General features: G+C 52.0%; 1 protein-coding gene across 4 annotated transcripts in view; it reads left to right on the top strand.

Moving 5' to 3' along the window:
• ACSS2 (acyl-CoA synthetase short chain family member 2) overlaps positions 1 to 12,371 on the top strand; it is a 78,316-nt gene that overhangs the window by 55,812 nt on the left and 10,133 nt on the right. For 3 of the 4 annotated variants that reach the window (XM_037915431.2, XM_037915434.2, XM_043526771.1), the window contains exons 8-14: positions 638 to 676; positions 6,226 to 6,363; positions 6,745 to 6,915; positions 8,517 to 8,650; positions 10,050 to 10,182; positions 11,233 to 11,289; positions 11,774 to 11,854. In XM_037915431.2, the coding sequence (XP_037771359.1) occupies positions 638 to 676; positions 6,226 to 6,363; positions 6,745 to 6,915; positions 8,517 to 8,650; positions 10,050 to 10,182; positions 11,233 to 11,289; positions 11,774 to 11,854 (753 nt within the window). The remainder of the gene's footprint in view (positions 1 to 637; positions 677 to 6,225; positions 6,364 to 6,744; positions 6,916 to 8,516; positions 8,651 to 10,049; positions 10,183 to 11,232; positions 11,290 to 11,773; positions 11,855 to 12,371) is intronic. The other variant, XM_037915432.2, reaches the window with a different exon arrangement.

Below are 12,371 nucleotides of genomic sequence, written 5' to 3'. Positions count from 1 at the left end.
TAGATTAACTGCAGCCTAGGGTTCTGCTTCTGTTCATCTGATCTATAGGCTGTAGTCTGTCCTTTCTCTCGCCGTGGTGGCACCTGCCTTCACACTGGGTACATATTGTCTGGGCCCTGCTTGTCAGGGTGTGCCTGTAACCTAGGGCTGAGTAACTATTTGTCAATCCTAAAAGGGTGATGGACGCTGTGGGGTGCTGTTCATTACTCAACACCTCCTCCCGGTAAATCCATTTAAGCGCTCTCTGAAATGCTGATATTTAGTCCTGGGTCCATACCTGTCCCCTTCCACCTGCACTTGCTGCTCCTGCACTGAACACACTATGTGAGGGTTAAATAGCTGTGTAACTGGTCTGTGCTTTTACTCCCAACGGGCTGGGTGCACACTCGGAGGTGGTGGCCTGCACAGTGCTTAGCGGAAGAGGCGAATCTCTAGGGAGTGAAACTGAAGTGGAAACGAAGGGCAGGCATTCATTCAGAGAGTGCCTCCTGGCTGAGTGTCCGTCACCCTGAACATAGGAATGTGTTGCCTGCTGACGCTAGCCTGGAAAACTCCCTGCGTGCACAGAAGTGGACAAAGGCCCAATGTGGATCCTCCACTTCTCAACTCACACACCCTCTTTGTGGATTTTTAACAGGAAAAAGAGACTGAGAGCTCAAAGAGATTCCATCCCAAGGTATTTACATCTAGCAGCAGCTTCCTCCTCTCAGCTCCTGTGCCCTTTGCTTCCCGCTGAGTGCTCCACGTCTCTAACAGCTCTCTCTCTCTGTCTGCACAGCCACGTGTATCTTCCTAATCGGTTTACCAGCAGTTGCATGTTAGTGGTAGACTCACTGACCCCCTTGGCCGTAGTTACCCCGGGTCTGCAGACCACTCCCCTGGGATGGGGTGGGGATGCTAACCTTGTTGTGTTAACGTTTTAGAAATCTTCTGTAGTTGCATGAATGTGCAGAGGCGTAAATGGAGAAACAAATATCAGAGACTCTCGTAATGTGGGTCAGGGTTTGTTTGATGGTAATATCCCTGCCTGTTTCTTTCCCCTTCATAAATGGCTAGTGCAGAAGCCCTAGTTATATTTTGATGGTGTGGAGTGGTGTGGAGAGAGCAGCACAATACACAACATGTTCACGGCAGATATACGCACCTTGTGTCCAGCATTTGGATGACATTTAATCTGTTTACCTTTAAAAACAGTTCTTAAAATTAGCCTCCTTTAGTGAAGTTGGCACTAATTGAAGTTAACTTTCCAATTGCTGTTCTGTGGAAGGAGAGCTCTGCTACTAATCCTCACTAAACCCCTTACTGATGTTCCTTTTCAAATGTCATGTTTTTTCTAACCGCACAGACATGGACACGGGTAAGTGAAAGGGGTTTTCGTGCAGCAGGGAGCCTGCAGCTTTAATGCCTGACTTCCGTGAAAAAGGAGCTCACGTGTAGGGCTCCGTCTTGATGAAGGGGGCTCTTCAGAAAGCGTTCTGCATCGTAAAGGAGGTGGCTAGGCAGTGCAGCTGTCCATGGCACAGTGTGGTGCGCGAGACCATGTTAAGCAGTAGGCTCGTCTGAACAAGCAGGAGCTCACCCAGCCCTCGCACCAGCTCCTTGGAATACAGTCTCTTATCAGTTTATAATAGTGTGTACACATTGGTGATAAGGTGTTTGCCTTGTGTTACCACCCATATTAACATAGCAGGGGAATGGGCCTATCTTGCTGTTCACCACTTCTCTCATGTACTGGCTGGCCCCTATCAGCATGCTGACATGGGTAAATGGAGGCTGGGCAGGAAGGGGCACAGGGTGGCTCCAGGAAAAACTGCAGCAGGATATCCTGTTCCTGCTGGCAAGGTGCTGCTACTCTGGGCGTGGACACTGCACACCTACTGTTTCCATTAACAGAGGGTTTGCCCAGATCTTAGGCTGGGATGCTTGAGGGAGCCTGAGGGAATTAGGTGCTCAGGTCAATGGGAGTTTGGTGCTGACCTCCCTTAGGCCCTTATGAAAATCCAACCTTTTTGTTTTGAAGATCATCGCTGTCGCCCTGTGTTCTCTGGTATCTCACTAATTCCTGTCATAGCCTTGGGAATGAGCAGACGGCCTGTCCCAAGCGGAGGGACAGAAGCCAAGAGAATTATATTAGCTAATTTCTAGAGCACATACGAGCAGAGGCTGCTCTCAACTTAGTCCGAAGAACAAACAGGAGTTGGCTCAACTATAATTACTACTTGACCCACAAGTAATAGTGAGCACAATATAATTGAATGCAACATCCTCACGGGAAGAACTCTACCGAAAACTAGCATGGTGACATCAACTATAGAGAAGGGGTATCGAAAAATAGAGGAAGTGGCTAAAAAAGGGTCTGAAGTTAAAAAGGAGGAAATGTTCAGAAATCTCTCTACTCTACTTTGCAGGATGGTTAAGTAAACCGCCATAACGGAGTCACGCAGGACTTGTGTCGCCCTGTGGGAGCAGACTGGCCAAGATAGCACAGTGTGGTTAACTGGCAAGATAAAGTCAAGATTTGCCAATAGAAAGGAGTATGAGCCATGTGATGTAAGAGGGAAGCTAGGAGGGCTACGAGGGCTCTGGAGGAACGGATAGCCAAAGGGATATACACACAAACAAGAAGGAATTCTCTAGGTATATTGCAGAAGGAGGAAGCTTGGGGCAAGCTGGTGGGTCTGCTGAACTACTAGGGAGTAAAAGCAGCAATTCGGAGAAGCTAAATGACTATTTGCACGGATATCGTTATCTGAGTGTCACTGCGGAGGGTGCTGGGGAGAGAGCTACTCCAGACATACTCCTTAGGTTAACAGACAGGAGCCACTGTCAGACTGAGGGGTCAGAGGTGTTGAAGTACATTAGTTACTAAATTGCAAGAAGTCACCAGGCCTGGATGATACATCCAGGAGTTCTGAAGGAACTCACAATGTGGCTTACCCACTAGCAGTAATACCAGTCACTTATTAAAATCAGCTCATCTTCTCGAGAGTAGCCAACGTACCTTGCTTTCAGAAAGGCACTGTGGGTGACTCAGGAAATCAGGCACGTGAACATTGCTTCAGCATTAAGTAAATCGGTCTAAGCAATCACTAAAGTTAGTTATAACAATGCCTAGATTAACATAATAGTGACAAACAAATTCATGCATCTAATCTACTAGAACATAAGAACAGCCAGACTGGGTCAGACCAATGGTCCATCTAGCCCAGTATCCTGTCTTCTGCCAGTGGCTGGGGCCAGGTGTTTCAGAGGGAACGAAGAGAACAGGGCAATCATCAAGTGATCCATTCTTTGTCGTCCAGTCCCAGCTTCTGGCAGTTAGATGCTTAGGGTTACCTAGAGCATGAGGTTGCATCCCTGACCATCTTGGCCAATATCCTCCATGAACTTATCTAGTTCTTTTTTTACCACAATTGTAATTTTGGCCTTCACAACATCCCCTGGCAACTAGTTCCACAGGTTGACTGTGTCTTGTGTGAAGAAATACTTCCTTTAGTTTGTTGGTTTTGTTTTTAAACCTGATGCCTATTAATTTAATCAGGTGACCCCTGGTTCTTGTGTTATGTGAAGGGGGTAAATAAAATTTCTTTATTCACTTTCTCCATCTGATTTGTGATTCGACAGACTTCTATCATATGCCTCCTTTGTTGTCTCAGTCCCCAGAACAGAACTCTGAACATGTCAGCAAAATGGTAGGTAAAGGAGAACCCACTGATACTTATTTGGGCTTTCAAAATGCCTTTGATAAATCTTCCACGAGAGGGCTATTAAGGAAACCAAATAGTCATGGGCTGAGAGGCAAAGTACTGTCATGGATCAGAAACTGGCTGACACAGGAAACAGAGTAGGAATAAATGTGGCGTTTTCAATATTGATAGAAGTTAATAGTGGGTTGCCATGAAGTTCCGTTCTACAAGGGAAAGTAAAATGGCAAAACTTTCAGATTGTAGTCTTCACTAATGTAAATAACTGTGTGTGAAGAACTTCCAAGGGACCTCTGATAACAAAGCCAGGAGTGTGGGCAGAGTACGTGATAGCATATTAATGCCACTGAGGATGAGTACAAGATACTGTGGGTTAAAATAATTTGAGTTTCTCCAACACATTGATGGATTCCAAGCTAACTAATCATTCAAGGGAAAGACAGAAGCATTTCTGTGTACAGCTCAGTGAAATTATCTGCTCAAAGGGGAGCGAAATCATAGGTCTTGGAAGGAACATTGTATCTCATTTAAATTGATCTGCCCTCACCCAGAATGCTATTTTTGCTTCTGATCAGCCTGTCTCAAAAAGGATATAGCAGAAGGGATGTGGGGGAGAGGGATGCAGAGATGGGCGAGGAAAACTTAGTAATATACTGCCATATAAAGAGACTGTGAAAGATTAGGACTGTTTAGAGAGGAATGTGTAAGAAGGGATGTGATAGAGACAACATAGAGAAGGGAGATTGGGCAACAGGATCTCCCATTCTCATAATAGAGGAACAAGGAATCATTCAAGGAATTTTATAGGCAACAAGTTTAGCACTGGAAAAAAAGGAATAGTCTTACTTCGTTCATAATTATGTGTGGAACTCTCTGCCACAGGCTACCATGGAAGACACAGACATAGCTGAATCCCAACAAAGGATTATGCAGTATAGTTGTAGCTGTGTCAGTTCCAGGACATTAGAGACACAAGGTGGATAAGGGAATATCTGGTATTGGTCCAATAAAAGATACTACCTTGCCCTCCTGGTCTCTCTAACAAAGGATTCCTATACGGTGGGTAATGAGGGTCTCCTCAGTTACATTAGACAAGACCAAACCATAATGGATATAATCCCTCATGCTTCAGGCAAGTTAGACCTTAACTCCATTGTAGGAATTGCTACAAAACCCTATGTTCCTACAATGCTGAATCCACTTCCTCCTCCCACCAGACAGCAACCCAGCCTTCTTCTCTGCTGTCCTTTGAAGAAGTTCTATCCCTGCCTCTGGGGAATTGCTGCTGCTGGGAACAGCTGAGAGTAGCCTGCTAGGGCAGGAAGTACTCCGAGCAGAGCCGGGGAGTTTGGGCTGTACCTGACTGGAGAGAAAACGCTTGTGTTTAGTTTTGAACTTTGTTAGTAAATCAAACCCTAAGGAGGGCTGTTGTGATTGGACCGGAGAACCCTGCGTGGAGTTTATTTGGGGATCGAAGAAAGGAAACTTGTGCAGGGCTGCACTGAGGGCACTAGGGGGCAATCTCACTGCTACAGTTTAGCTTTCATCCCAAGGCAGAATGGGAAACCCTTTGCAGGATGGGCCAAGGGTTTCCCTCCCTCCCAGCTGTAGTCAGGAGACCAGAGCCGAGTGTGCAAGGTGAAATGGCTGCTGAGGGAGAGCCCGGTGCAGCTCGGAGGCCCCATGTCCCAGCAGAGGGAGATAAGTTGTGCATGTGGCAGCTATCCCTGGAATACTGCTTTCATTTGTGAGCAGCATGTTCCCAGACCTGTACTGACAAACTAGAGGGGGCTCAGAGCCCAGCCACAGACGCAATGGAGGAGCTGGAGGGATTGACTCCTCAGGAATGGTGGAAAGATAAACTGTGTATAGCTAAACTAAGTGATGGTGGTGAGTGGAACATAAGTTTCCATAAGGGCTGCAAGACCCATCACTTGGGACATCTTAAAACTAGACTGAACAAAGTGCCAAAGAGTATTGTATTGAGAACAGCCTGGCGGGGCTCTTGGGAGGTGGGCAAGTCTTTGCCGGGCCAGATTCTATGGCTTGATGGGCAGTGGAAGCACAAAGGGGTGTTGTGCTTGGCTTTCTAGCTGGCTATTAACCCTGCCCCTTCTCCTGTGTACTGGCCAGCACCCCGCCCTGTCCGAGCTCCATGCAGGGCAGTGCAATGCTGCCTCTCCAGTAAGGTAGGAGAGCTAGGTATTTGGATACTAACTGCACTGCCAAGTTCTTTTGGGGGTTGGGGGTGAGTCTGGAGTTTCAGGTTGTTTGCAGACTGCACCTGTTACGCTCGGGTCGCGTTGTAAAGGTTTTCTTGGTAGTCCTGCAGGTGGGAAACATCCCTGGTTTTAATGGAGGCTGTGGTTCTGAAGCCTGGTTTTGCAGCAGGGGTGTGTTCAGAGGCATGGAACATGCAGCGCTGTGTTCCGAGCTGATTAGCCTTCTGCTACAGTGTCCTCCGCTTGCCCACTCTAGCAGCCTTTGGAGATCATCCCCTCTGTCTTTCACTTTTCTTCAGACTCCATGGAATTCCCATGTCGACCTTTGGTGGCATGAGCTTATGAAGAATGCCAGCAAGGAGTGTGAGCCTGAGTGGTGTGATGCTGAAGATGAGCTGTTCATTCTTTACACCAGTGGATCAACTGGGAAACCCAAGGTATTTTTCACAATAGCTAACTCATATTGCTTCCCTGGCCAGAAATGATGTCTGTAACAGTAACTAGTCCATAGGTCTCAGAGATACCAGTAATAGGGGCGTGTCTCTAATATCCTGGGGCAAGATAGAGATGAACCATGCTCATACTTCAGTTATGGAGCACGCTATGAAGTACTTAGTTTACGGTTCTGTTTTTTCTGCTGCACTTTGCAAGAGCTCTGACTGGAGAGGTGGTAGCTTTGGGATGGGGCTGTGCTTTTCCAGGTCAGGCACTGAAGACCTGTTCCTGGTACTTGCCAGTCTGGTGCTGGTCAGCTTGGGAGGGCTGGGGGTGGCTTTGCTTTTGAAGCATCCCCTGCTGATCATGTGTTCTTGTTGCAGGGCGTCGTGCATACGGTGGGTGGATATATGATTTTTACTGCTGCTACCTTTAAGTATGTGTTTGATCATCATCCTGAGGACATTTACTGGTGCACGGCTGACATCGGCTGGATAACTGGCCACTCCTACCTCACTTACGGACCTCTGGCAAATGGGGCAACCAGTGTATTGGTAAGTTCTGTGTGGGCTGGGAGCCTCTCCTGGAAGGTAGAGACCAGCCTGCTGCTGAACAGCCTCCCTTGGTATCTGTCTGTTTCTGTAATGAGCACAAGCCCCTGCCCTCGTGACCCGCTCTTCTCTCTACCTCATTTGAAAAGCGCCCTGGGAGTCAGCGCGCACGCTGTGCGGTAACCAGTGCCTTGGAGGCCGCAATAGCAGAGTGCTGCCCTGTGAGGAGGGCAAGGCACCCAGCAGGCAGGCCTCACAGAGTGACGCTGGAGGGCTAAGCAGAGGAGGCCAGTGCCAGTTGCTCTTGCTGCTTTGTGATAAGGCAGGAAGGGCTTGGTTTGTGAGATTCTTGAGTAATAAAACAAGTGTTTTTTGTTTGCCCTTAGAAACTAGGACCTTGTCTGCCCTGGGGGATGCTGCGGGGATGGGAGAGCGAATGAATCAGGGTGTTGGGACAGTGTGAAAGCAGAGCTGCTGTTGTGAGGGGTTTTGTCTTGCTGCTGTGATGCTTTGCCAGCACATTTATCTCCAGTGCCTGAAGGATGCTTGGGAGAGAGGCTGGCAGCACCCCAACTCCCCCAGCAAAACCAGGGCAGGGATTTGTCACTCCCCAGACTCCTCGGGGGGAAAAGGAGGAGGAAGAACTTTTTTTCTTCCTTTCTGGTGAGATCCCGAGCAGTGTGGCAGGGTCTGCAGGCTGTGTGTTACGCCCTTCGGGCCCAGTGTTATTCTGGAACATGGAAGTGTGCTGCGGCCCTTGTTCCCATAGCCTGCATTAGCTGCATTCAGTGGCATGGCGGGGCTGGCTGGCTTTCACTGTCACGTCAGCCTGAGCCCCCAGCACATCAGCCTGTCTGGGGGCGAGCTGCAGGACCCACATCCAGGAGGCACTGTGTTGTGGCTGTCGTGAAAAGGGGCCACGTCAGCAGTCCTGACTGGAGCCAGTCTGCACATGGCCTTCTCCCCAACTTGCCTGGGAGATGTGTCCCTACCTGGCGCTGGTAAGCCATGGAGCCCAGAGGCAGCAGGGGGTGGAGCAGAGGGTGCTGTGCCTGCTGGGAGGGAAGCCCTGCCAGCCCTCGTGGGTGTGCAGGGGGAGCTCTCTCTGGAGTGGGGAAAGGTGGGGCGGGGATTGGGACTGGGAGGAGCAGGGGAGGCATGGAGAGCGTTTTCTCTGCTCCTCCAGTCTCCCTTAATCCCCACCTAAGGCCGTACGCCAGCGGTCTCTGGGCCCTCGCCTCTGCAGAGCTGCTGAACCATGGGAGCTGTCGGAGCACTGGCTGGTGGGGGGTAGCTTAGATCCCTGCCTCTGACCTGCTCTTGTTGCTTCATGCCCCCAAGCGCGGTTGTGCTCAGCACCGCACGGAGCATGGAAGAGACCTGGTCCCTGCCTCACCCGGTGGCACAGAGGCTCTGCTCTGTTCTTGCAGCCATCGGCCTAAAGCCTGGTCTGCCTGGAGCGAGGTGGGCTCCCAGCATCCCCTGGCCCCCGCTGTGCTCAGTCTCGCTGCCTGGGCTCCAAGGCAGGGTGCCAGGTTCTCCCCTGGGCCCGTCACAAGTAGGGCTGGGCAGTGGCTGTGCTGACCGTGCTGTCTCGCGCTCAGTTTGAAGGTCTGCCCATCTATCCAGACGTCAGCCGCATGTGGAGCATCATTGACAAGTACCAGGTGACCAAGTTTTACACTGCGCCCACAGCCATCCGACTGCTCATGAAGTACGGCAATGAGCCCGTCAAAAAGTAAGCACAGCTCCGCAGCGGGGGAGGGACCCCGATAGCTCTGCGGGCACAAGGCAGTAGGACCCGGGAGTACAGGACTGGCTTGGAACTAGTTGCCTGAGAGCGCCCGCCTGTCCCTGAGCAGATGGGCTGTGGATCCCCAACAGCAGCTGTCTGGAGCATTTTCTTTAGACGAAGGTTTCTAACCATCGGAGGAGTGACGTTCTGGAACAGCCTGCCAAGGGGAGCAGTGGGGGCAAACACCTAACTTGCTTCAAGACTGAGCTTGATAAGTATACAGAGGGGATGGTCTGATGAGACTGCCTGTGCTGGCATGTAGCCAAACTGCAACTGCGAGCAGCAAATGGGATGGGACACTAGATGGGGAGGACTCTGAGTTACTACAGAGAATTCTTTGCCAGGTGTCTGGCGCCTGGGTCTGGCCCAAGTGCTCAGGGTCTATCTGATCACCATATTTGGGGTTCGGAAGGAATTTCCCCCCAGGTCAGATTGGCAGAGACCCTGGTGGTTTTTCACCTTCCTCTGCAGCATGAGGCCTGGGTCACTTGTAGGTTTAAACTAGTGTAAATGGGGGATTCTCTGTAACTTAAAGTCTTTAAACCATGATCTGGCGACTGGAGTAACTCAGCCAGAGGTTAGGGGTCTGTTACAGGGGTGGGTGGGTGAGGTTCTGTGGCCTGCAATGTGCAGGAGGTCGGACTAGATCATGTCTGGCTGTAAAGTCTGAGTCAGTGAGTCTATGCTGTGTCTGGCCTGCACAAATGGGGGAACTTTCCTGTTACGGTGCTTGTAAGTGGGCACCAGGAATCTGCAGGTTGCGTTTCTGAGCCCTGGGCAGTGGGTTATGGCGAGCTGGCTTTATCCCATGTCACTCCTCAGCGCTGCCCCTAGGTTGGTCTTAGGCAGAGTCTGAAACACCCACCTCTTGTTATGATGTCAGAGTTCTGGGCTATTGCCGGGCTATGTGGCAGGACAACTCCCATCAGCCCTGGATTGGGACTGCAGGGGAGTGTGCTGGGCACAGAGAGCTCCTGCATTGCCAGCCTGCTGTTTCCAGACACTGTGGAGGGACTGAGAAGGGTGATGGGAACAGAAGTTGCCCTGAGCTCACAGAATTTACTGTGACTCTGGTCCTTGCTGTCTGAGCTGCCCTGACTGTGTAGGTCAGATCAAGGGGCTGGCTCTGCTGCTGCTTCGTGTACTTCCCCTCTCCGCACACGCTGGGTCCTAGAGGAGCTTCTTGAAAACCCAAACTGGATGATCCGTGAGATCCCATGTGCCGAAGTGGGCTGTCTGGGTTGGGCAAGCTCACAGACAGGGCTACGAGCCAGTCTCCCCGTGGCCTGGTCCAGGCTGAGAGCATGTGCGCATGTGTGAAACCCACCACTTCTCACTTCAGGTACAGCAGGAAATCCTTGAAAGTGCTGGGGACGGTTGGGGAGCCCATCAATCCCGAAGCCTGGCTGTGGTACTATCAGGTGGTTGGAGAAGAGAGGTGTCCCATCATGGATACCTTCTGGCAGACAGAGACTGTGAGTTCCTCCCTGCCAGCTCTCCTCAGACCCTCCTACCCCTCTTGGGAGAGAGCAGGGAGCCCTGGGAGTTCTGAAACCTCTAAGGGTGCCAGGCGCTGCCCCGCTTCGGTCCCTGTGAGGTGCCAGGCTGCTCTGCAGGCTTGCTGCAGGGTAGTGTCCGCGCAGTGGGGTCTAACCTTCCCGGGAGCTCAGGGAGCGGGGGCACTGCCACACGTGCTCCCATGGAGGCTAGGGGTGAGTGGGGAGCTTGTTCCTGTTACCTCCCCTGCCGGGTGCATCTCTGATTACAGAGCAGTATGGGGCCTGCCTCTCAGACGGGCACTGCTAGGGGCTGGCTGGGGTAGGAGACCAGGCTCTCTGGCCTCCTATTGCTATAGTGTCCAGCTGGCCGCTGTCACTGCTCTCCAGGCTTCCCACCTGCCTCTCCTCAGCCCATACGCCACTGTGCCCCCACACTCCTCCCTCTGTTTCTTGTCTCCTGCCAAGCTGCCCCAATGCATTACTCCCTGCCACACATCCTGCCTCTGCACCAGTCCTGCCTCCTGCCGATGCCAGAGCTGCTGCCCAGCATCTGAGCACATTCCAAGGCGGGGCAGTGCATAGGCGCCAACTTCTCATGGCGCCGGTGGGTGCTCGCCCACCCTGACTCCACCCATGCCCCGCCCCCATTCCAACCCCTCCCCAAAGTCCCCGCCCCAACTCTGCCCCATCCCTGCCCCTACGGGACCCCTTCCCTAAATCCCTGCCCCAGCCCCGCCTCCTCCCCTGAGCGCACCACATTCCCACTCCTTCCCCTCCCTGCCACAGCTTGTTACGCTGGGAGCTAGGGGGAGAAGCGGGGAAGGCGCGCTCAGGGGAGGAGGCGGAAGCGAGCTGGGGTGGGGGGGCATAGTGGGGAGCTGCTGGTGGGTGCAGAGCACCCACCAGTTTTTTCCCCATGGGTGCTCCAGCCCCAGAGCATCCACAGAGTCAGTGCCTATGAGGCAGTGTCCGAGTGTGAGGGGCCAGGCAGTGTGAATGGCTGATCTCCATTGCTTCCTCCCACAGGGTGGCCATGTGCTGACGCCGCTCCCCGCTGCCACGCCCATGAAGCCGGGCTCCGCAGTGAGTAGAAACTATTCGAGTGCCCTGTGGCTGGCGTGCTCCATTCTGTGCAATCCTGCTGCTGGGATTTTTCCAGGGCAGTGACTATGGGGTGGGGCCTGGGCTCAGTGACACCTGTAAAGTCCCATTTGCGCCGACAGGGTCCTCTGTTTGCATAACTACCTGGTTTGCTACGTTGCCCAGCACAGGCGTGATACTGAACTCCCTAGATAATCGGTGCGGGGAACGCCCCCTCCCCAAAGCCTGGGCAGCATGAGCACTGTCTGGAAGGGGTTGTGCCAGGCCTGAGCGGGGGTGAATTCCCTGGGGATGTCTGGCCATAATGGAGCCTAGCGAGAGACGTACCGCTCCGTCAGCATGGTTACTGGCAGACACTTGGACTGAATCCCTCCCGAAAGCCAGGCTCACTCTGCCCTTCCTTTGTCTGTCTGAAGGGATTTTAATCGTATGTTCAACTTTCTCTTTCCACAAACATCCCCTGCAGACGTTTCCATTCTTTGGTGTTGTCCCTGCTATCCTGGATGAATCCGGGGAGGAGCTGGAGGGAGAAGCAGAAGGCTACCTGGTAAAGAACAGCTGATCCTGGACTCGGACCAAGCCCTGTCACAGTTACACCAGGGCTGCGGGAAAGCTGAGGCTCACCAAGTGACTGGCTGGTTCCAACTGGGGAGCAGGAGTCACATGCGTGTTGGTTCCAAGCCAGAGGCCTGAACTGGTGTGAGGTTATCCCCTCACAAGCATGTCTAGTTACACCTTTCACATCTATGCTGCAAGATGCTCTTGTGCCATTAGAAATGACGCTGGACTCTAACCGCCAGTGTAGGAGCCCTGTAGATTGTTATCAGAGCTGTTGTATAATTGAAGCAAATGTGGGGGGAGGGGGTTAAAGGCTATTTAGTGAGATCCTCCCCTCTTTAGGAAGTTTGTGGTAGAATGCGTCATCAGGAGCAAGGGGACATGGGGCTTTCCCAGCCGTCAGCTCTCTGCAGCATGAGCCGATGCTTGGGGTGAAGTCAGTGATTGCAACTGTTTGGGCATCTGGGATGTTGATAGGGCAGTGTCCTACCTCTCTAATATTAGCT

Source organism: Chelonia mydas, chromosome 13 (genome assembly GCF_015237465.2).
Source record: "Chelonia mydas isolate rCheMyd1 chromosome 13, rCheMyd1.pri.v2, whole genome shotgun sequence".
Taxonomy (NCBI): domain Eukaryota; kingdom Metazoa; phylum Chordata; order Testudines; family Cheloniidae; genus Chelonia; species Chelonia mydas.
The sequence above is the reverse complement of the archived record's forward strand: the minus strand, read 5'-3'. Positions and strand labels throughout refer to the sequence as shown.